Source organism: Panulirus ornatus, chromosome 48 (assembly GCF_036320965.1).
Source record: "Panulirus ornatus isolate Po-2019 chromosome 48, ASM3632096v1, whole genome shotgun sequence".
Classification (NCBI taxonomy): domain Eukaryota; kingdom Metazoa; phylum Arthropoda; class Malacostraca; order Decapoda; family Palinuridae; genus Panulirus; species Panulirus ornatus.
In genome coordinates, this window is record NC_092271.1 from 5091228 (window position 1) to 5114972 (window position 23745).

The window sequence follows — 23745 nt, forward strand, 5'->3', positions numbered from 1 at the left end:
TCCCACTCAATTGCATTTTTTCCCTGCAAAAATCGTCCAAATGCCTCTCTCTTCTCTTTCACTAATAATCTTACTTCTTCATCCCACCACTCACTACCCTTTCTAATCAACCCACCTCCCACTCTTCTCATGCCACAAGCATCTTTTGCGCAATCCATCACTGATTCCCTAAATACATCCCATTCCTCCCCCACTCCCCTTACTTCCATTGTTCTCACCTTTTTCCATTCTTTGTTTATGGATGGGGTTGTTAGGGATGTGAATGCAAGAGTTTTGGAAAGAGGGGCAAGTATGAAGTCTGTTGTGGATGAGAGATTTTGGGAAGTGAGTCAGTTGTTGTTCGCTGATGATACAGCGCTGGTGGCTGATTCATGTGAGAAACTGCAGAAGCTGGTGACTGAGTTTGGTAAAGTGTATGAAAGAAGAAAGTTAAGAGTAAATGGGAATAAGAGCAAGGTTATTAGGTACAGTAGGGTTGAGGGTCAAGTCAATTGGGAGGTAAGTTTGAATGGAGAAAAACTGGAGGAAGTAAAGTTTTTTTAGATATCTGGGAGTGGATCTGGCAGCGGATGGAACCATGGAAGCGGAAGTGAATCATAGGGTGGGGGAGGGGGCGAAAATCCTGGGAGCCTTGAAGAATGTGTGGGAGTCGAGAACATTATCTCGGAAAGCAAAAAGTGGGTATGTTTGAAGGAATAGTGGTTCCAACAATGTTGTATAGTTGCGAGGCGTGGGCTATGGATAGAGTTGTGCGCAGGAGGGGGGATGTGCTGGAAATGAGATGTTTGAGGACAATGTGTGGTGTGAGGTGGTTTGATCAAGTAAGTAATGTAAGGGTAAGAGAGATGTGTGGAAATAAAAAGAGCGTGGTTGAGAGAGCAGAAGAGGGTGCTTTGAAATGGTTTGGGCACATGGAGGGAATGAGTGAGGAAAGATTTACCAAGAGGATATATATGTCGGAGGTGGAGGGAACGAGGAGAAGTGGGAGATCAAATTGGAGGTGGAAAGATGGAGTGAAAAAGATTCTGTGTGATCGGGGCCTAAACATGCAGGAAGGTGAAAGACGGGCAAAAAATAGAGTGAATTGGATCGATGTGGTATACCGGGGTTGACGTGCTGTCAGTGGATTGAATCAGGGCATGTGAAGCGTCTGGGGTAAACCATGGAAAGTTGTGTGGGGCCTGGATGTGAAAAGGGAGCTGTGGTTTCGGGCATTATTGCGTGACAGCTGGAGACTGAGTGTGAACGAATGGGGCCTTTGTTGTCTTTTCCTAGTGCTACCTCGCACACATGAGGGGGAGGGGGATGGTATTCCATGTGTGGTGAGGTGGCGATGGGAATGAATAGGGGCAGACAGTGTGAATTGTGTGCATGGGTATATATGTATGTGTCTGTTTGTGTATATATATGTGCACATTGAGATGTATAAGTATGTATATTTGCGTGTGTGGGCGTGTGTGTGTGTACATTGTGTATGGGGGTGGGCTGGGCCATTTCGCTCGTCTGTTTCCTTGCGCTACCTCGCAAACGCGGGAGACAGCGACAAAGCAAAATAATTAATAATATAATGTATATATATATATATATATATATATATATATATATATATATATATATATATATATATATATATATATATATATATATATATATATATAGGATGTGTGGATCAGGTGTTTGCTTTGAAGAATGTATGTGAGAAATACTTAGAAAAGCAAATGGATTTGTATGTAGCATTTATGGATCTGGAGAAGGCATATGATAGAGTTGATAGAGATGCTCTGTGAAGGTATTAAGAATATATGGTGTGGGAGGAAAGTTGTTAGAAGCAGTGAAAAGTTTTTATCGAGGATGTAAGGCATGTGTACGTGTAGGAAGAGAGGAAAGTGATTGGTTCTCAGTGAATGTAGGTTTGCGGCAGGGGTGTGTGATGTCTCCATGGTTGTTTAATTTGTTTATGGATAGTGTTGTTAGGGAGGTAATTGCAAGAGTTTTGGAAAGAGGGGCAAGTATGAAGTCTGTTGGGATGAGAGAGCTTGGGAAGTGAGTCAGTTGTTGTTCGCTGATGATACAGCGCTGGTGGCTGATTCATGTGAGAAACTGCAGAAGCTGGTGACTGAGTTTGGTAAAGTGTGTGGAAGAAGAAAGTTAAGAGTAAATGTGAATAAGAGCAAGGTTATTAGGTACAGTAGGGTTGAGGGTCAAGTCAATTGGGAGGTGAGTTTGAATGGAGAAAAACTGGAGGAAGTGAAGTGTTTTAGATATCTGGGAGTGGATCTGGCAGCGGATGGAACCATGGAAGCGGAAGTGGATCATAGGGTGGGGGAGGGGGCGAAAATTCTGGGGGCCTTGAAGAATGTGTGGAAGTCGAGAACATTATCTCGGAAAGCAAAAATGGGTATGTTTGAAGGAATAGTGGTTCCAACAATGTTGTATGGTTGCGAGGCGTGGGCTATGGATAGAGTTGTGCGCAGGAGGATGGATGTACTGGAAATGAGATGTTTGAGGACAATATGTGGTGTGAGGTGGTTTGATAGAGTGAGTAACGTAAGGGTAAGAGAGATGTGTGGAAATAAAAAGAGCGTGGTTGAGAGAGCAGAAGAGGGTGTTTTGAAGTGGTTTGGGCACATGAGAGGATGAGTGAGGAAAGATTGACTAAGAGGATATATGTGTCGGAGGTGGAGGGAACAAGGAGAAGAGGGAGACCAAATTGGAGGTGGAAAGATGGAGTGAAAAAGATTTTGTGTGATCGGGGCCTGAACATGCAGGAGGGTGAAAGGAGGGCAAGGAATAGAGTGAATTGGAGCGATGTGGTATACCGGGGCTGACGTGCTGTCAGTGGATTGAATCAAGGCATGTGAAGCGTCTGGGGTAAACCATGGAAAGCTGTGTAGGTATGTATATTTGCGTGTGTGGACGTATGTATATACATGTGTATGGGGAGGGTTGGGCCATTTCTTTCGTCTGTTTCCTTGCGCTACCTCGCAAACGCGGGTGACAGCGACAAAGTTAAAAAAAAAAATATATATATATATATATATATATATATATATATATATATATATATATATATATATATATATATATATATATATATATTTATATATATATGTATATATATAAATATATATATATATATATATATATATATATATATATATATATATATATATATATATATATATATATATATATATATACATATATATATATATATATATTATCCCTTTGGATAGGGGATTAAGAATACTTCCCACGTATTCCCTGCGTGTCGTAGAAGGCGACTAAAAGGGGAGGGAGCGGGGGTGTGGAAATCCTCCCCTCGTTTTTTTTTGTTTTTTTTCAAAAAGAGGAACAGAGGGGGCCAGGTGAGGATATTGCAAAAAAGGCCCAGTCCTCTGTTCTTAACGCTACCTCGCTATTGCGGGAAATGGCGAATAGTTTAAAAGAAAGAAAAGAATATATATATATATATATATATATATATATATATATATATATATATATATATATATATATATATATATACATATATATATATATATATATATATATATATATATATATATATATATATATATTTTTTTTTTTTATTTTTTATTTTGCTTTGTCGCTGTCTCCCGCATTTGCGAGGTAGCGGAATTAAACAGACGAAAGAAATTGCCCAACCCACCCCCATACACATGTATATACATACACGTCCACACACGCAAATATACATACCCATACATCTCAATGTACACATATATATGCACACACAGACACATACATATATACACATGCACACAATTCACACTGTCTGTGTGTGTGTGTGTGTGTGTGTGTGTGTGTGTGTGCTTGTGTGTGGTAATGTGGTAGTTGAGGGAATAATTAGTGTACATGGGGTGTTCAGTGTTGTAAATGGAAATGGTAAAGAGCTTGTGTACTTCTGTGCTGAAAAAGGACTGGTGATTATGAATACCTGGTTTAAAAAGAGAGATATACATAAGTACACGTATCTAAGTAGGAGAGATGGCCAGAGAGCGTTATTGGATTACGTGTTAATTGATAGGCACGCGAAAGAGAGACTTTTGGATGTTAATGTGCTGAGAGGTGCAACTGGAGGGAAGTCTGATTATTATTTTGTGGAGGCGAAGGTGAAGATTTGTAAAGGTTTTCAGAAAAGAAAAAAGAATGTTGGGGTGAAGAGAGTGGTCAGAGTAAGTGAGCTTGGGAAGGAGACTTGTGTGAGGAAGTACCAGGAGAAACTGACTACAGAATGGAAAAATGTGACAACAAAGGACGTAAGGGGATTGGGGGAGAAATAGGGTGTATTTCGTGAACCAGTGAGGCTTGCGCAAAAGATGCTTGTGGCATGAGAAACATGGGAGATGGGCAGATTAGAAAGGGTAGTGAGTGGTGGGATGATGAAGTAAGATTATTGGTGAAAGAGAAGAGAGAGGCATTTGGACGATTTTTGCACGGAAATAATGCAAATGACTGGGAGATGTATAAAAGAAAGAGGCAGGAGGTCAAGAGGAAGGTGCAGGACGTGAAAAAGAGGGCAAATGAGAGTTGGGATGACAGAGTATTTTTAAATTTTAGGGTGATTGAAAAGATGTTTAGGAAAGAGGTAAATATAGTGGGAAACTACAGTGAAGGGGGCTAAGGGGAGGTGATAACAAGTAGTGGTGATGTGAGAAGGAGACGGAGTGACTATTTTGAAGGTTTGCTGAATGTGTTTGATGATAGAATGGCAGATATAGGGTGTTTTGGTCGAGGTAGTGTGCAAAGTGAGAGCGTTACGGATAATGATTTGGTAAACAGAGAAGAGGTAGTAAAAGCTTTGCGGAAGATGACTGCCGACAAGGCAGCGGGTTGGGATGGTACTGTAGTGGAATTTATCAGAAAAAGGGGGTGACTGGTTGGGTAGGATTTTTAATGTATGTATGACTCATGGTGAGGTGCCTGAGGATAGGCGGAATGCTTTCATAGTGCCATTGTACAAAGGCAAAGGGGATAAAAGTGAGTGCTCAAAATACAAAGGTATGAGTTTGTTGATTATTCCTGGGAAATCATATGGGAGGGTTTTGAATGACAGGGTGAAGGCATGTACAGAACATCAGATTGGGGAAGAGCATTGTTGTTTCAGAAGTGGTAGAGGATGCGTGGATCAGGTGTTTGCTTTGAAGAATGTATGTGAGAAATACTTAGAAAAGCAAATGGATTTGTATGTAGCATTTATGGATCTGGAGAAGGCATATGATAGAGTTGATAAAGATGCCCTGTGGAAGGTATTAAGAATATAATGTGTGGGGGGCAAGTTGTTAGAAGCAGTGAAAAGTTTTTATCGAGGATGTAAGGCATGTAGACTTTTCGATACATCAGCGTTCTTATTTTCGTAGCCTGAACGCCACTTGTATACAGGCGCAGCCTGTCAATTGGAGGAGAATGATAACAGCCGTGTATGGGTGGGTACGTGTAGGAAGAGAGGAAATTTATTGGTTCTCAGTGAATGTCGGTTTCCGGAATGGGTGCGTGATGTCTCCATGGCTGTTTAATTTGTTTATGGATGGGGTTGTTAGGAAGGTGAATGCAAGAGTTTTGGATAGAGGGGCAAGTATGCAATCTGTTGTGGATGACAGAGCTTAGGAAGTGAGTCAGTTGTTGTTCGCTGATGATACAGCGCTGGTGGCTGAATCGTGTGAGAAATAGCAGAAGCTGTTGAATGAGTTTGGTAAAGTGTGACAAAGAAGAAAGCTGAGAGTAAATGTGAATAAGAGCAAGGTTATTAGTTACAGTAGGGTTAAGGGACAAGTCAAATGGGAGGTAAGTTTGAATGGAGAAAAACTGGAGGAAGTGAAGTGCTTCAGATATCTGGAAGTGGATTTGGCAGCGAATCGAACCATGCAAGCGGAAGTGAATCATAGGGTGGGGGAGAGGTTGAAAGTTCTGGGAGCGTTGAAAAATGTGTTCAATAATGAAGGAATAATGGTTCCAACAATGTTATATGGTTGCAAGGCATGGGCTATAGATAGAGTTGTGCGGAGGAGGGTGGCTGTACTGGAAATGAGATGTTTGAGAACAATATGTGGTGTGATATGGTTTGATCGAGTAAATAATGAAAGGGTAAGAGAGATTTGTGGTAATAAAAGAGTATAGTTGAGAGAGCAGAAGAGGGTGTTTTCAAATGGTTTGGTCACATGGAAAGAATGAGTGAGGAGAGATTGACCAAGAGGATATATGTGTCGGAGGTGGAGGGAACGAGAAGTGGGAGACCAAATTGGAGGTGGAAAGATGTATTGAAAAGATTTTGAGTGATCGAGGCCTGAAAATGCAAGAGGGTGAAATATATATATATATATATATATATATATATATATATATATATATATATATATATATATATATATATATATATATATATATTATTTATTTATTTTCCTTTTTTACTGTCTCCCGCGTTAGCGAGGTAGCGCAAGGAAACAGACGAAAGAATAGCCCAGCCCACCCATATACACATGTATATACATACACGTCCACACACGCAAATATACATACCTATACATCTCAACGTATACATATATATACACACACAGACATGTACATATATACACATGTACGTAATTCATACTGTCTGCCTTTATTCATTCCTATCGCCACTCAGCCACACATGAGATAGCAACCTCCTTCATGTGCGCGAGGTAGCGCTAGGAAAAGACAACAAAGGCTACATTCGTTCACACTCAGTCTCTAGGTATCATGTAATAATGCCCGAAACCACAGCTCCCTTTCCACATCCAGGCCCCTTAGAACTTTCCATGGTTTACCCCAGACGCTTCACATGCCCTGGTTCAATCCATTGACATCACGATGACCCCGATATATCACATCGTTCCAATTCACTCTATTCCTTGCACGCCTTTCACCCTCCTGCATGTTCACGCCCCGATCACTGAAAATCTTTTTCACTCCATCTTTGCATCTCCAATTTGGTCTCCCATTTCTCCTCGTTCCCTCCACCTCTGACACATATATCCTCTTGGTCAATCTTTCCGCACTCATTCTCTCCATATGCCCAAACTATTTCAAAGCACCTTCTTCTGGTCTCTGAACCACACGCTTGTTGTCACCACACATCTCTCTTACATTATTATTACTTACTCGGTCAAACCACCTCACACCAAATATTTTCCTCAAACATCTCATTTGCAACACATCCACCCTCCTCCGCACAACCCTAACTATAGCCCCTGCCTCGCAACCATACAACATTGTTGGAACCACTATTCCTCAAATATACCCATTTTTGCTTTCCGAGATAATGTTCTCGACTTCCACACATTCTTCAGCGCTCCGTGAACTTTCTCCCCCTCCCCCACCTTACAAATATATATATATATATATATATATATATATATATATATATATATATATATATATATATATATATATATATATATATATATATATTTTACATGACAGCTAGAGACTGAGTGTGAACGAATGAGGCCTTTGTTGTCTTTTCCTAGCTGTACCTCGCACACATGAGGGGAGAGGGGGTTGTTATTCCATGTGTGGCGAAGTATCGATGCGAGTGAATAAAGGCAGGCAGTATGAATTATGTACATGAGTATATATGTATATGTCTGTGTGTTTATATATATATATATATATATATGTATACACTGAGATGTATAGGTATGTATATTTGCGTGTGTGGACGTGCATGTATATACATATGTATGCGCGTGGGTTGGGCCATTCTTTCGTCTGTTTCCTTGCGCTACCTCGGTAACGCAGGAGACAGCGACAAAGCAAAATAAAAAATAATAATAAATGTATATATATATATATATATATATATATATATATTCATGTATATGTGGTTGGGTTGGTGCCAACGTCGACCCCGGTTTCCCACATCGTTCCAATTCACTCTATTCTTGCGCGCCTTTCATCCTCGTGCATGTTCAGGTCCCGATCACTCAAAATCTTTCTCACTCCATCTTTCCACCTGCAATTTAGTGTCCCACTTTTCCTCTTTCCCTCCAAAGTATAATGAATATGTCATTTGATTTGTTGTTTGATTTCTTTATGGTTTAGGTTGTTAGGGGGTGAATGCAAGAGTTTTGGAGAGAGGGGCAAGTATGCTAGTCTGTTGTGGATGAGAGGGCTTGGGAAGTGAGTCAGTTGTTGTTCGCTGATGATACAGCGCTGGTGGCTGATTCGGGTTAGAAACTGCAGAAGCTGGTGACTGAGTTTGGTAAAGTGTGTGAAAGAAGAAAGCTGAGAGTAAATGTGAATAAGAGCAAGGTTATTACGTACAGCAGGAGTGAGGGACAAGTCAATTGGAAGGTAAGTTTGAATGCAGAAAAACTGGAGTAAATGAAGTGTTTTAGATATCAAGGAATGGATTTGGCAGCGGATGGAACCATGGAAGCGGAAGTGAGTTAAAGGGTGGGGGAGAGGGCGAAAGTTACGAGGGCATTGGAACATATGTCGCGAGAACATTATGTCGGAAAGCAAAAATGGGTATGTTTGAAGGAATAGTGTTTCCCAAAATGTTATATAGTTGCGAGGCATGGGCTATAGATGGATTTGTGCGGAGGAGGGTGGATGTGTTGGAAATGAGATTTTTGAGGACAATATGTGGTGTGAGGTGGTTTGATCGAGTAAGTAATGAAAGGGTAAGAGAGATATGTGGTAATAGAAAGAGTGTGGTTGAGAGAGCAGAAGAGGGTGTTTTGAAATGGTTTGGACACATGGAGAGAATGAGTGAGGAAAGATTGACCATGAGGATATATGTGTCATAGATGGAGGTAACGAGAAGGGGGAGATCAAATTGGAGGTGGAAGTAAAAAAGATTTTGAGCGTTCGGGGCTTGAACATGCAGGAGGGTGAAAGGCATGCAAGGAATAGAGTGACTTGGAACGATGTGGTATACTGGGGTCGACGTGCTGTCAAAGGATTGAACCAGGTCATGTGAAGCGTCTGGGGTAAACCATGGAAAGTTCTGTGGGGCCTGGATGTAAAAAGGGAGCTGTGGTTTCGGTGCATTATACATGATAGCTAGAGATTGAATGTGAGCTAATGTGGCCTTTATTGTCTTTTCCTAGCGCTATCTTGCGCGTATGCGTGAGAGGGGGTTGTCATTTCATGTGTGGCGGGGTGGCGACAGGAATGAATAAGGGCAGCAAGTTATGAATTATGTATAAGTCTGTGTATATATATATATATATATATATATATATATATATATATATATATATATATATATATATGTATATGTTGAAATGTATAGGTATGTATATTTGCGTGTGTGGACGTGTATGTATATGCATGTGTATGTGGGTGGGTTGGGTCATTCTTTCGTCTGTTTCCTTGCGCTGCCTCGCTAACCCGGGAGACAGCGACAAAGTATAATAGATATATATTTATTTATATATTCATTTTACTTTGTCGCTGTCTCCCGCGTTAGCGAGGTAGCGCAAAGAAACAGACGAAAGAATGGCCTAACCCACCCACATACACATGTATATACGTACACGTCCACACACGCAAATATACATAGCTATACATCTCAACGTATACATATACAAAGACATATACATATATACACATGTACATAATTCATACTGTCTGCCTTTATTCATTCCCATCGCCACCCTGTCACATATGAAATAACAACACCCTCCCCCCGCATGTGCGCGAGGTAGCGCTAGGAAAAGACAACAAAGGCCGTATTCGTTCACACTCAGTCTCTAGCTGTCGTGTATAATGCACCGAAACCACAGCTCCCTTTCCACATCCAGGCCCCACAGAACTTTACATGGTTTAGCCCAGACGCTTCACATGCCCTGGTTCAATCCATTGACAGCACGTCGACCCCGGTATACCACATCGTTCCAATTCACCCTATTCCTTGCACGCCTTTCACCTTCCATCTTTCCACCTCCAATTTGATCTCCCACTTCTCCTCGTTCCCTACACTTCTGATACATATATCATCTTGGTCAATCTTTCCTCACTCATTCTCTCCATATGACCAAACTATTTCAAAACACCCTCTTCTGCTTTCTCAACCACACTCTTTTTCTTACCACACATCTCTTTTACCCTACTATTACTTACTCGATCAAACCACCTCACATATTGTCCTCAAACATCTCATTTCCAGTACATCCACCCTCCTCAGCACAACTCTATCCATAGCCCACGCCTCGCAACCATATAACATTGTTGGAACTACTATTCCTTCAAACATACCCATTTTTGCTTTCCGAGATAATGTTCTCGACTTCCACATATTCTTCAGCTCCCCCAGAACTTTCGCCCCCTCCCCCACCCTATGATTCACTTCAGCTTCCATGGTTCCATCCGCTGCCAAATCCACTCTCAGATATCTAAAACACTTCACTTCCTCCAGTTTTTCTCCATTCAAACTTACCTCCTAATTGACTTGTCCCTCAACCCAACTGTACCTAATAACCTTGCTCTTATTCACATTGACTCTTAGCTTTCTTCTTTCACACACTTTACCAAACTCAGTCACCAGCTTCTGTAGTTTCTCATACGAATTAGCCACCAGCGCTGTATCATCAGCGAACGACTGACTCACTTCCCTAGCTCTCTCATCCACAACAGACTGCATACTTGCCCCTCTTTCAAAAACTCTTGCGTTCACCTCCCTAACAACCCCATCCATAAACAAATTAAACAACCATGGATACATCACACGTCTCTGCCGCAAACCAACGTTCACTGAGAACCAATCACTTTCCTCTCCTCCTACACGTACACATGCCTAACATCCTCGATAAAAACTTTTCACTGCTTCTAACAACTTGCCTCCCACACCATATATTCTTAATACCTTCCACACGGCATCTCTATCAACTCTATCATATGCCTTCTCCAGATCCATAAATGCTACATAGAAATCCATTTGCTTTTCTAAGTATTTCTCACAAACATTCTTCCAAGCAAACACCTGATCCACACATCCTCTACCACTTCTGAAACCACACCACTCTTATGCTTTGTACATGCCTTCACCCCCACAATCAATACCTTCCCATATAATTTCCCAGGAATACTCAACATACTTATACCTCTGTAATTTGAGCACTCACTTTTATCCCCTTTACCTTTGTACAATGGCACTATGCAAGCATTCCGCTAATCCTCATGCACCTCACCATGAGTCATACATGCATGAAATAACCTTACCAACCAGTCAACAATACAATCACCCCCTTTTTTAATGAATTCCACTTTAATACCATACACAACCGCTACCTTACCGTCTTTCATCTTTCGCAAAGCTTTTACTACCTCTTCTGTGTTTACCAACTCATTCTCCCTAACCCTCTCACTTTGCACACCACCTCGACCAACGCACCCTATATCTGCCACTCTATCATCAAATTCATTTGACAAACTTTCAAAATACTCACTCCATCTCCTTCTCACATCACCACTACTTGTTATCACCTCCCCATTAGCCCCCTTCACTGAAGTTCCCATTTGTTCCCTGGTCTTACGCACTTTATTTACCTCCTTCCAAAATATCTTTTTATTCTCCCTAAAATTTAATGATACTCTCTCACCCCAACTCTCATTTGCCTTCTTTTTCACCTCTTGCACCTTTCTCGACCTCCTGCCTCTTTCTTTTATACATCTTTCAGTCGTTTGCATTATTTCCATGCAAAAATCGTCCTAATGCCTCTCTCTTCTCTTTCACTAATAATCTTACTTCTTCATCCCACCACTCACTACCCTTTCTAATCTGCCCACCTCCCACACTTCTCATGCCTCAAGCATCTTTTGCGCAAGCCATCACTGCTTTCTTAAATACATCCCATTCCTCCCCCACTCCCCTTACGTCCTTTGTTCTCACCTTTTTCTATTCTGTACTCAGTCTCTCCTGGTATTTCCTCACACACGTCTCCTCCCCAAGCTCACTTACTCTCACCACTCTCTTCACCCCAACATTCTCTATTCTTTTCTAAAAATCGCCACAAATCTTCACCTTCGCCTCCACAAGATAATGATCAGACATCCCTCCAGTTGCACCTCTCAGCACATTAACTTTCAAAAGTCTCTCTTTCTCGCTCCTATCAAGTAACACGTAATCCAGTAACACTCTCTGGCCATCTCTCCTATTTACATACGTATGCTTATGTATATCTCTCTTTTTAAGCCAGGTATTCCCAATGACCAGTCCTTTTTCAGCACATAAATCTACAAGCTCTTCACCATTTCCATTTACAACACTGAGCACCCCATGTATACCAATTATTCCCGCAACTGCCACATTACTCACCTTTGCATTCAAATCACCCATCACTATAACCCGGTCTTGTGCATCAAAACCACTAACACACTCATTCAGCTGCTCCCAAAACGCTTGCCTCTCATGATCTTTCTTCTCATGCCCAGGTGCATATGCACCAATAATCACCCATCTCTCTCCATCAGCTTTCAGTTTTACCCATATCAATCTAGAGTCTACTTTCTTACACTCTTATCACATACTCCCACCAATCCTGTTTCAGGAGCAGTGCTACTCCTTCTCTTGCTCTTGTCCTCCCACTAACCCCTGACTTTACTCCCAAGACATTGCCAAACCACTCTTCCCCTTTACCCTTGAGCTTCGTTTCACTCAGAGCGAAAACATCCAGGTTCCTTTCCTCAAACATACTATGTGGAATTATGTAACGGGATATTGGTTGAGAGGGTAAAGGCATACAAAGCATCAGATTTGGGAAGAGTAGTGTGGCTTCAGAAGTGGTAGAGGATGCGTGGATCAGGTGTTTGCTTTGAAAAATGTATGTGAGAAATACGTAGAACAGCAGATGGATTTGTATACAGCAGTTATGGATCTGGAGAAGAAATATGATGGAGTTGATAGCGTTGCTCTGTGGAAGGTATTAAGATTATATGGTATGGGAGATGAGTTGTTTTGAAGCAGTGAAACGGTTTTATCAAGGATGTAAGGCATGTGTACGAGTAGGAAGAGAAGAAAATGAGTGGTTCTCAGTGAATGTAGGTTTGCGGCAGGGGTGCATTATGTCTCCATGTTTGTTTAATTTGTTTATGGATGGGGTTGTTAGGGAGGTAAATGCAAAAGTTTTGGAGAGAGGGGCAAGTGTGCAGTCTGTTGTGGATGAGAGGGATTGGGAAGTGAGTCAGTTGTTGTTTGCTGATGATACAGCGCTAGTGGTTGATTCGGTTGAGAAACTTCATAGGTTGGTGATTGATTCTGGTAAAGTGTGTGAAAGTAGAAAGCTGAGAGTAAATGTGAAAAAGAGCATGGTTATTAGGTTCAGTAGGATTGGGGGATACGTTAATTGGAAAGTAAGTTTAATTGGAGAAAAACTGGAGGAAGTGAAGTGTTTTAGATATATGGGAGTGGATTTGGCAGCAGATGGAACCATGAAAGCGGAAGTGAGTCATAGGGTGGGGGAGGGGGCGAAGTAATGGGAGCATTGAAAAATGTGTAGAAGTCGAGAACATTATCTCGGAGGCAAAAAGTGAGTATGTTTGAAGGAATAGTGGTTCTAACAATTTTAAATGGTTGCGAGGCGTGGGCTATAGGTAGGTTTGTGCGAAGGATGGTAGATGGGGTGGAAATGAAATGTTTGAGGACAATATGTGGTTTGAGATGGTTTGATCGAGTAAGTAATGAAAGGGTAAGACTGATGTGTGGTAATGAAAAGGATGTGGTTGAGAGAGCAGAAGAGGGTGTATTCAAATGTTTAGCCACATGGAGAGTATTAGTGAGGAAAGATTGAGAAAGAGGATAGGATATATGTGTCAGAGGTGGAGGGAAAGAGAAGTGGGAGACCAAATTGGAGGTGGAAGGATGTACTGAAAAAGATTTTGAGCGATCGGGGCCTGAACATACAGGAGGGTGAAAGGCGTGCAAGGATTAGAGTGAATTGGAACGATGTGGTATACAGGGGTCAACGTGCTGTCAATGGATTGAACCAGGGCATGTGAAGCGTCTGGGGTAAACCATGGAAAGGTCTGTGGAGTCTGGATGTGGAAAGGGCGCTGTGGTTTCAGTGCATTACGCATGACGAATGTGGCCTTTTTTTTGTTTTCTGTGTTACCTTGCTATTTCACGTGTGGCGGGGTGGCGAGGGGAATGGATAAAGGCAGTAAATATGAATTATGTAGATGTATATATTTGTGTATATAAATGTGTGTATATGTATATGTGCATGTGTGGGCATTTATGTATATACATGTGTATGTGGGTGGGTTGGACCGTCCCTCGTGTTTCCTTGCTCTACCACGCTAACGCGGGAGGCAGCGATTAAGCATAATGAATTAATTAATATCCAATAGGTAAGTTAGAATGAATTGTACCTATGTATTCCCTGCGTGTCATAGAAGGTGACGAAAGGGGCAGGTTTGGGTGTCTGGGACCTCTCCTCTTCTTGTATTTCAATTTCTAAAAGAGGAAACAGAAGAAGCCAGGTAGGGAGTGCTCATCCCCTTCAGTGGCTGATATTTGGGAGTCTGAACGTGTGGGGATGTAACCAAGATGGGAAGAGAGGAGAGGTGGGAACTATGTTTGAGGAAAGAGACTTGGATGTTCTGGCTCTAAGTGAAAGGGAGAGAATTGTTTGAAAATGTCTTTGGAGTAGCACTGCTACTGAATGAGGAGTTTCGGGGGGGTGGGGGTGATAGAGTGTAAAGAAGTAAATTGTATATTGTTGTGGGTAAAACTGAAAGTTGATAGCATGAGAAGGATAACTCTTCATACCTATGCATCTAGCCATGAGAAGAAAGATCATGAGAGGCAAATGTTTTTGAAGCACCTAAATGTGTCAGCAGATTTGATGTATGAGATCAGATATTAGTGATGGGTGATTTGAATGCAGAAGTAAGTGATGTGGCAATTGAGGATATAATTGGGGTGCATTGGGTATTCAGTATTATGAATGGAAATCGTGAGAGCTTGTGGATTGTGTGTTGATAATAAAATGGTTATTTGGAATACCTGCTTTGAAAAGAAGTATACACAAGTATACATATGTTAGTAGAAGAGATGGTCAACTGGCATTATTAGATTGCATATTAATTGTTAGGCATGTAAAAGAGAGACTTTTGGAGTGTAGAATGGCATTCTTCCACCATTTCTCTCCCTCAGTATTCATTCACTCTATTTGCCCCTGCCACAGGTGGTCTCCCTGTTACACCAGCCCCTTAGTTGTACTATCATGCACCCTCCTCTTTTCACTTCCATATTTTCACCCTCACCCTTCAGTATTTTATTAAAGAACCCATTGACTCTTCTGCCTTGTACTGTTTTTCCCTTATCTCCATATCACCAGACTTACTCAAGACAGCTCCTCTGAATGGTTTTGCAAAACCTATACTTTCACTTTGTTTCCTTTCAGACACCATTATGTACTTTAACTTTACTTGCATTTACCTTCAGTCGCATACACTTACAGACATAATTAAACACATTTACAACCCTCTGCAACTTATCTTCACATATATATATATATATATATATATATATATATATATATATATATATATATATATATATATATATATATATATATATATATATATATATATCGAGGATGTAAGGCATGTGTACGTGTAGGAGGAGAGGAAAGTGATTGGTTCTCAGTGAATGTAGGTTTGCGGCAGGAGTGTGTGATGTCTCCATGGTTGTATAATTTGTTTATGGATGGGGTTGTTTGGGAGGTGAATGCAGTTTTGGAAAGAGGGGTAAGGATGCAGTTTGTTGTGGATGAAAGAGCCTGGGAAGTGAGTCAGTTGTTGTTCGCTGATGATACAGCGCTGGTGGCTGATTCAAGTGAGAAACTGCAGAAGCTGGTGACTGAGTTTGGTAAAGTGTGTGAAGGAAGAAAGTTGAGAGTAAATGTGAATAAGAGCAAAGTTATTAGGTACAGTAGGGTTGAGGATCAAGTCAATTGGGAGGTAACTTTTAATGGAGAAAAACTGGGGAAGTGAAGTGTTTTAGATATCTGGGAGTGGATTTGGCAGCGGATGGAACCATGGAAGCGGAAGTGAGTCATAGGGTGGGGGAGGAGGCGAAAATTCTGGGAGCCTTGAAGAATGTGTGGAAGTCGAGAACAGTATCTCGGAAAGCAAAAATGGGTATGTTTGAAGGAACAGTGGTTCCAACAATGGTGTATGGTTGCGAGGCGTGGGCTATAAATAGAGCTGTGCGCAGGAAGGTGGATGTGCTGGAAATGAGATGTTTGAGGACAATATGTGGTGTGAGGTGGTTTGATCGAGTAAGTAATGTAAGGGTAAGAGAGATGTGTGGTAATAAAAAGAGTGTGGTTGAGAGAGCAGAAAAGGGTGTTTTGATATGGTTTGGTCACATGGAGAGAATGAGTGAGGAAAGATTGACCAAGAGGATATATGTGTCAGAGGTGGAGGGAACGAGGAGAAGTGGGAGACCAAACTGGAGGTGGAAAGATGGAGTGAAAAAGATTTTGAGTGATCGGGGCCTCAGCATGCAGGAGGGTGAAAGGCGTGCAAGGAATAGAGCGAATTGGAACGATGTGGTATACCGGGGTCGACGTGCTGTCAGTGGATTGAACCAGGGCATGTGAAGCGTCTGGGGTAAACCATGGAAAGTTGTGTGGGGCCTGGATGTGGAAAGGGAGCTGTGGTTTCGGTGCATTATTAAATGACAGCTAGAGACTGAGTGTGAACGAATGTGGCCTTTGTTGTCTTTTCCTAGCGCTACCTCGCACCATGAGAGAGGGAGGGGGTTGTTATATCATGTGTGGTGAGGTGGCGATGGGAATGAATAAAGGCAGACAGTATGAATTATGTACATGTGTATATATGTATATGTCAGTGTGTGTATATATATGTATATGTCTGTGTGTATATGTATATGTATACGTTGAGATGTATAGGTATGTATATTTGCGTGTGTAAACGTATATGTATATACATGTGTATGTGGGTGGGTTGGGCCATTCTTTCGTCTGTTTCCTTGCGGTACCTCGCTAACGCGGGAGACAGCGACCAAGCAAAATAAATAAATAAATAAATAAATATATATATATATATATATATATATATATATATATATATATATATATATATATATATATATATATATATATATATATAGGCTATATTCACAGAATATAGGAATGTCGTATTTCATAATGATGAACACATTATATGTTTGAAGTGCTTTTATGCTTTATTTAGCTGCAATTATTGGTTATTGATTTAAGTATACTACATGGTTATAATTGTTTGTCACTTTTTTCGGCAGCATTTGTAAACATAGGTGAAGATGGAGAGGCTAGAGAGTGGCTGATGCCACGGCATTTAATTCCTCCAACCAATGTCACCATCTTTGGCAGAAGGTTAGTTAAATATGAACTAAATTGTCATGAGCCCAATTTTCTGTTGAAGATATGGTGCTGTGTGTCTGGGTTTTCACGAGTTTATGTGATAAAGAGAGTCAGGTTATATTTTACTAGATATAAATCAGATACTGGTGCACAGGCTTGCTGTGACTACACTTTGTACAGATGACAATCAATAATTTATACTGTAAATACTTAAGGCTTTAGTGTTTTCCTGTAATTCCTGAGAATTGGTTTTAACAAATTTTGCTCAAGAGATTTTATCTTTTTTTATTATTCATCGGATCTGGGACAGGTGCATTTTCGCTTCATATGTGCCATATGCATATAATGAATAAATACATAGATAAATAAATAAGGAACAGTTTATTGAATTCAAGCAACTGTTTGGCTGAAAATATATGGTTGAGGAATTATATGATAGGGGGATCACAGTAGTAACTAGTTAATAATACACAAAAGAACTCAAGATCAAAGTAGAGCTGGATGCTTCCTTGTTTTGGATAAGCATACGAGTGAAATCTATTTACATAAAACGGTAAGTTTAAGAGAGCGAATTTTATGGTTTATACATCATACAGTTAGTGGTAATCCATTGAACATTACTTGATGTAATATTGTGTATTGGTTGAATTGCCGTAGGATTGTGTTGACATACAACATGCATTTAATGGTGAATTAAAGTTACATACTTGTTGAACTGCAGTAATACTATGTTGATATACATTATGTATCTAGTGAACATTGATGAATATTTTCACTTTGGTTGTGTTACATGATAACTAGCATACTCATAGCTAATGTGATAACTGACATACACATAACTGTGATAACTAACATGCACATAACGATGATACCTAACATACACATAACTAATATGATAAATAACATACACATAACTATGATAACTAAAATACATATAATTAATATAACTAACATACACATAACTAACATGATAACTTATATACACATAACTATGATAACTAACATACACAACTAATATAACTAACATAAACATAACTATGATAACTAACATACACATAACTAATATGATAACTAACATACACATAATTATGATAACTAACATACGCATGACTATGATAACTAACACATAAGTATGATAAGTAACATACACATAACTGATATGATAACTAACATACACATAACGAACATGATAACTAATATGATAACTAACATACTATGATAACTAACATACACATAACTAATATGATAACTAACATACACGTAACTAATATGATAACTAACATACACATAACTGTGATAACTAACATAGACATAACTAACATGATAACTAATATGATAACTAATATACTTATAACTATGATAACAAACACACATAACTAATATGATAACTAACGTACCCATAACTATGATAACTAACATACACATAACTAAAATGATAACTAACATACACATAACCGATTTGATAACTAATATAATATTATAGATATAACTATGATAACTGATATACACATAACTAATATGATAAGTAACATACACGTGACTAACATTATAACTAGTATGATAACTAACATACACATGACTAACATGATAACTAATATGATAACTAACATACACATAACTGTGATAACTAACATACACATAACTATGATAACTAACTCACATGACTAACATGATAACTAATATGATAACTAACTTACACATAACTAATATAACTAACATACACATAACTATGATAACTAACATACACATAACTAATATGATAACTAACATACACATAACTAATATGATAACTAACATACACATAACTAACATGATAACTGACATGATAACTTACACATAACTATGATAACTAACATACACATAACTAATATGATAACTAACACATAACTAATATGATAACTACCATACACATAACTATGATAGCTAACATACCCATAACTAATATGATAACTAACACACATAAATATGATAACTAACATACACATGACTATGATAACTAACATAAACATATCTATGATAGCTAACATACACACAACTAATATGATAACTAACATACACATAACTAACAAGATAACTAATATGATAACTAACGTACACATAACTGTGATAACTAACATACACTTAACTGATATCATAACTAACATACACATAACTAATATGATAATAACATACACATAACTATGATAACTAACATACACTTAACTAATATGATAATAACATACACATAACTATGATAACTAACATACACATGACTAATACGATAATAACATACACATAACTATGATAACTAACATACACATGACTAATACGATAATAACATACACATAACTATGATAACTAACATACACATGACTAATACGATAATAACATACACATAACTATGATAACTAACATGCACATAACTGATATGATAATAACATACACATAACTATGATAACTAACATACACATAGCTATGACTAACATACACATAACTAACATGATAAGTAGTATGATAAATAACATAGACATAACTATGATAACTAACATACACATAACTAATCTGATAACTCACATACACATAACTAAAATGATAACGAACATACACATAACTAATATGATAACTAACATACACGTAACTATGATAACTAACATACACATAACTGAAATGATAACTAACACACACATGACTAACGTGATAACTAATATGATAACTAACATACACATAACTATGATAACTAAAATACACATGACTATGATAACTAACATACACAAAACTAATACGATAGCTAACATACACATAACTATGATAACTAACATACACATAACTAATATGATAACTATCATACACATAACTATGATAACTAACATACACTTAACTAATATGATAATAACATACACATAACTATGATAACTAACATACACATGACTAATACGATAGCTAACATACACATAACTATGATAACTCACATACACATAACTAAAATGATAATTAACATACACATAACTAATATGATAACTAACATACACATAACTATGATAACTAACATACACATAACTGATATCATAAGTAACATACACATGACTAACGTGATAACTAATATGATAACTAACATACACATAACTATGATAACTAACATACACATAACTATGATAACTAATATACACATAACTAATATGATAACTAACATACACATAACTATGATAACTAACATACACATAACTATGATAACTAATATACACATAACTAATATGATAACTAACATACACATAACTATGATAACTAACATACACATAACTATGATAACTAATATGCACATAACTAATATGATAACTAACATACACATAACTATGATAACTAACATACACATAACTATGATAACTAACATACACATAACTATGATAACTAACATACACATAACTATGATAACTAACATACACATAACTATGATAACTAACATACACATAACTATGATAACTAATATACACATAACTAATATGATAGCTAACATACACATAACTATGATGACAAACATACACAAAACTAATATGATAACTAACATACACATCACTATGATAACTAATTTGCACATAACTAATATGATAACTAACATGCTCATAAATATGATAACTAACATACACATGACTGTGATAGCTATATTTTATTTATATATTATACTTTGTCGCTGTCTCCCGCGTTTGCGAGGTAGCGCAAGGAAACAGACGAAAGAAATGGCCCAACCCACCCCCCCCATACACATGTATATACATACGTCCACACACGCAAATATACATACCTACACAGCTTTCATGGTTTACCCCAGACGCTTCACATGCCCTGATTCAATCCACTGACAGCACGTCAACCCCGGTATACCACATCGCTCCAATTCACTCTATTCCTTGCCCTCCTTTCACCCTCCTGTATGTTCAGGCCCCGATCACACAAAATCTTTTTCACTCCATCTTTCCACCTCCAATTTGGTCTCCCACTTCTCCTCGTTCCCTCCACCTCCGACACATATATCCTCTTGGTCAATCTTTCCTCACTCATTCTCTCCATGTGCCCAAACCACTTCAAAACACCCTCTTCTGCTCTCTCAACCACGCTCTTTTTATTTCCACACATCTCTCTTACCCTTACGTTACTTACTCGATCAAACCACCTCACACCACACATTGTCCTCCAACATCTCATTTCCAGCACATCCATCCTCCTGCGCACAACTCTATCCATAGCCCACGCCTCGCAACCATACAACATTGTTGGAACCACTATTCCTTCAAACATACCCATTTTTGCTTTCCGAGATAATGTTCTCGACTTCCACACATTCTTCAAGGCCCCCAGAATTTTCGCCCCCTCCCCCACCCTATGATCCACTTCCGCTTCCATGGTTCCATCCGCTGCCAGATCCACTCCCAAATATCTAAAACACTTCACTTCCTCCAGTTTTTCTCCATTCAAACTCACCTCCCAATTGACTTGACCCTCAACCCTACTGTACCTAATAACCTTGCTCTTATTCACATTTACTCTCAACTTTCTTCTTCCACACACTTTACAAAACATACATATATAGCTAACATACATATATCTGTGATAACTAACATACACATAACTGATATGAAAACTAACATACACATGACTAATATGATAACTGATATGATAAGTATCAACACATAGCTATGATAACTAACATACACATAACTAACATGCACATAACTATGATAACTAACATACACACAACTAATATGATAGCTAACATACACATAACTATGATAACTAACACACATAACTATGATAACTAACATACACAACTAATATGATAACTAACATACACATAACTATGATAGCTAACATACACATAACTAATATGATAACTAACATACACATAACTGTGATAACTAACATACACATAACTAATATGATAACTAGCATACACATAACTATGATAGCTAACATACACATAACTGATATGATAACTAACATACACATAACTATGATAACTAACATACACATAACTAATATGACAACTAACATACACATAACTATGATAGCTAACATACACATAACTAATATGATAACTAACATACACATAACTATGATAACTAACATACACATGAATATGATAACTAACATACACATATCTATGATAACTAACATACACATAACTGATGCGATGACTAACATACACATGACTAATATGATAAGTAATATGATAAGTATCATACACATAACTATGATAACTAACATACACATAACTATGATAACTAACATACACATGACTATGATAACTAACATACACATAACTATGATAACTAACATACACATGACTATGATAACTAACATACACATAACTATGATAACTAACATACACATAACTATGATAACTAACATACACATAACTATGATAACTAACATACACATAACTATGATAACTAACATACACATGACTATGATAACTAACATACACATAACTATGATAACTAACATACACTTAACTATGATAACTAACATACACATAACTATGATAACTAACATACACATGAATATGATAACTAACATACACATATCTATGATAACTAACATACACATAACTGATGCGATAACTAACATACACATGACTATGATAACTAACATACACATAACTATGATAACTAACATACACATAACTATGATAACTAACATACACAACTAATATGATAAGTAACATACACATAACTAACATGATAACTAATATGATATTTAACTTACACATGACTATGATGATAACTAACATACACATAACTATGATAACTAACATACACATAACTATGATAACTAACATACACATGACTATGATAACTAACATACACAAGGCTATGATAACTAACATACACATAACTATGATAACTAACATACACATGACTATGATAACTAACATACACATAACTATGATAACTAACATACACATAACTATGATAACTAACATACACATAACTATGATAACTAACATACACATAACTATGATAACTAACATACACATAACTATGATAACTAACATACACAAGACTATGATAACTAACATACACATAACTATGATAACTAACATACACATAACTATGATAACTAACATACACATAACTATGATAACTAACATACACATAACTATGATAACTAACATACACATAACTATGATAACTAACATACACATAACTATGATAACTAACATACACATAACTATGATAACTAACATACACATAACTATGATAACTAACATACACATAACTATGATAACTAACATACACATAACTATGATAACTAACATACACATAACTATGATAACTAACATACACATAACTATGATAACTAACATACACATAACTATGATAACTAACATACACATAACTATGATAACTAA

General features: G+C 38.0%; 1 protein-coding gene across 1 annotated transcript in view; it reads left to right on the plus strand.

The window, feature by feature from the left end:
• LOC139763963 (uncharacterized) overlaps positions 1-23745 on the plus strand; it is a 170053-nt gene that overhangs the window by 54916 nt on the left and 91392 nt on the right. The window contains exon 3 of the mRNA XM_071690444.1: positions 17282-17375. Coding sequence (XP_071546545.1) covers positions 17326-17375 — 50 coding nt within the window. The 5' untranslated portion in view covers positions 17282-17325. The remainder of the gene's footprint in view (positions 1-17281; positions 17376-23745) is intronic.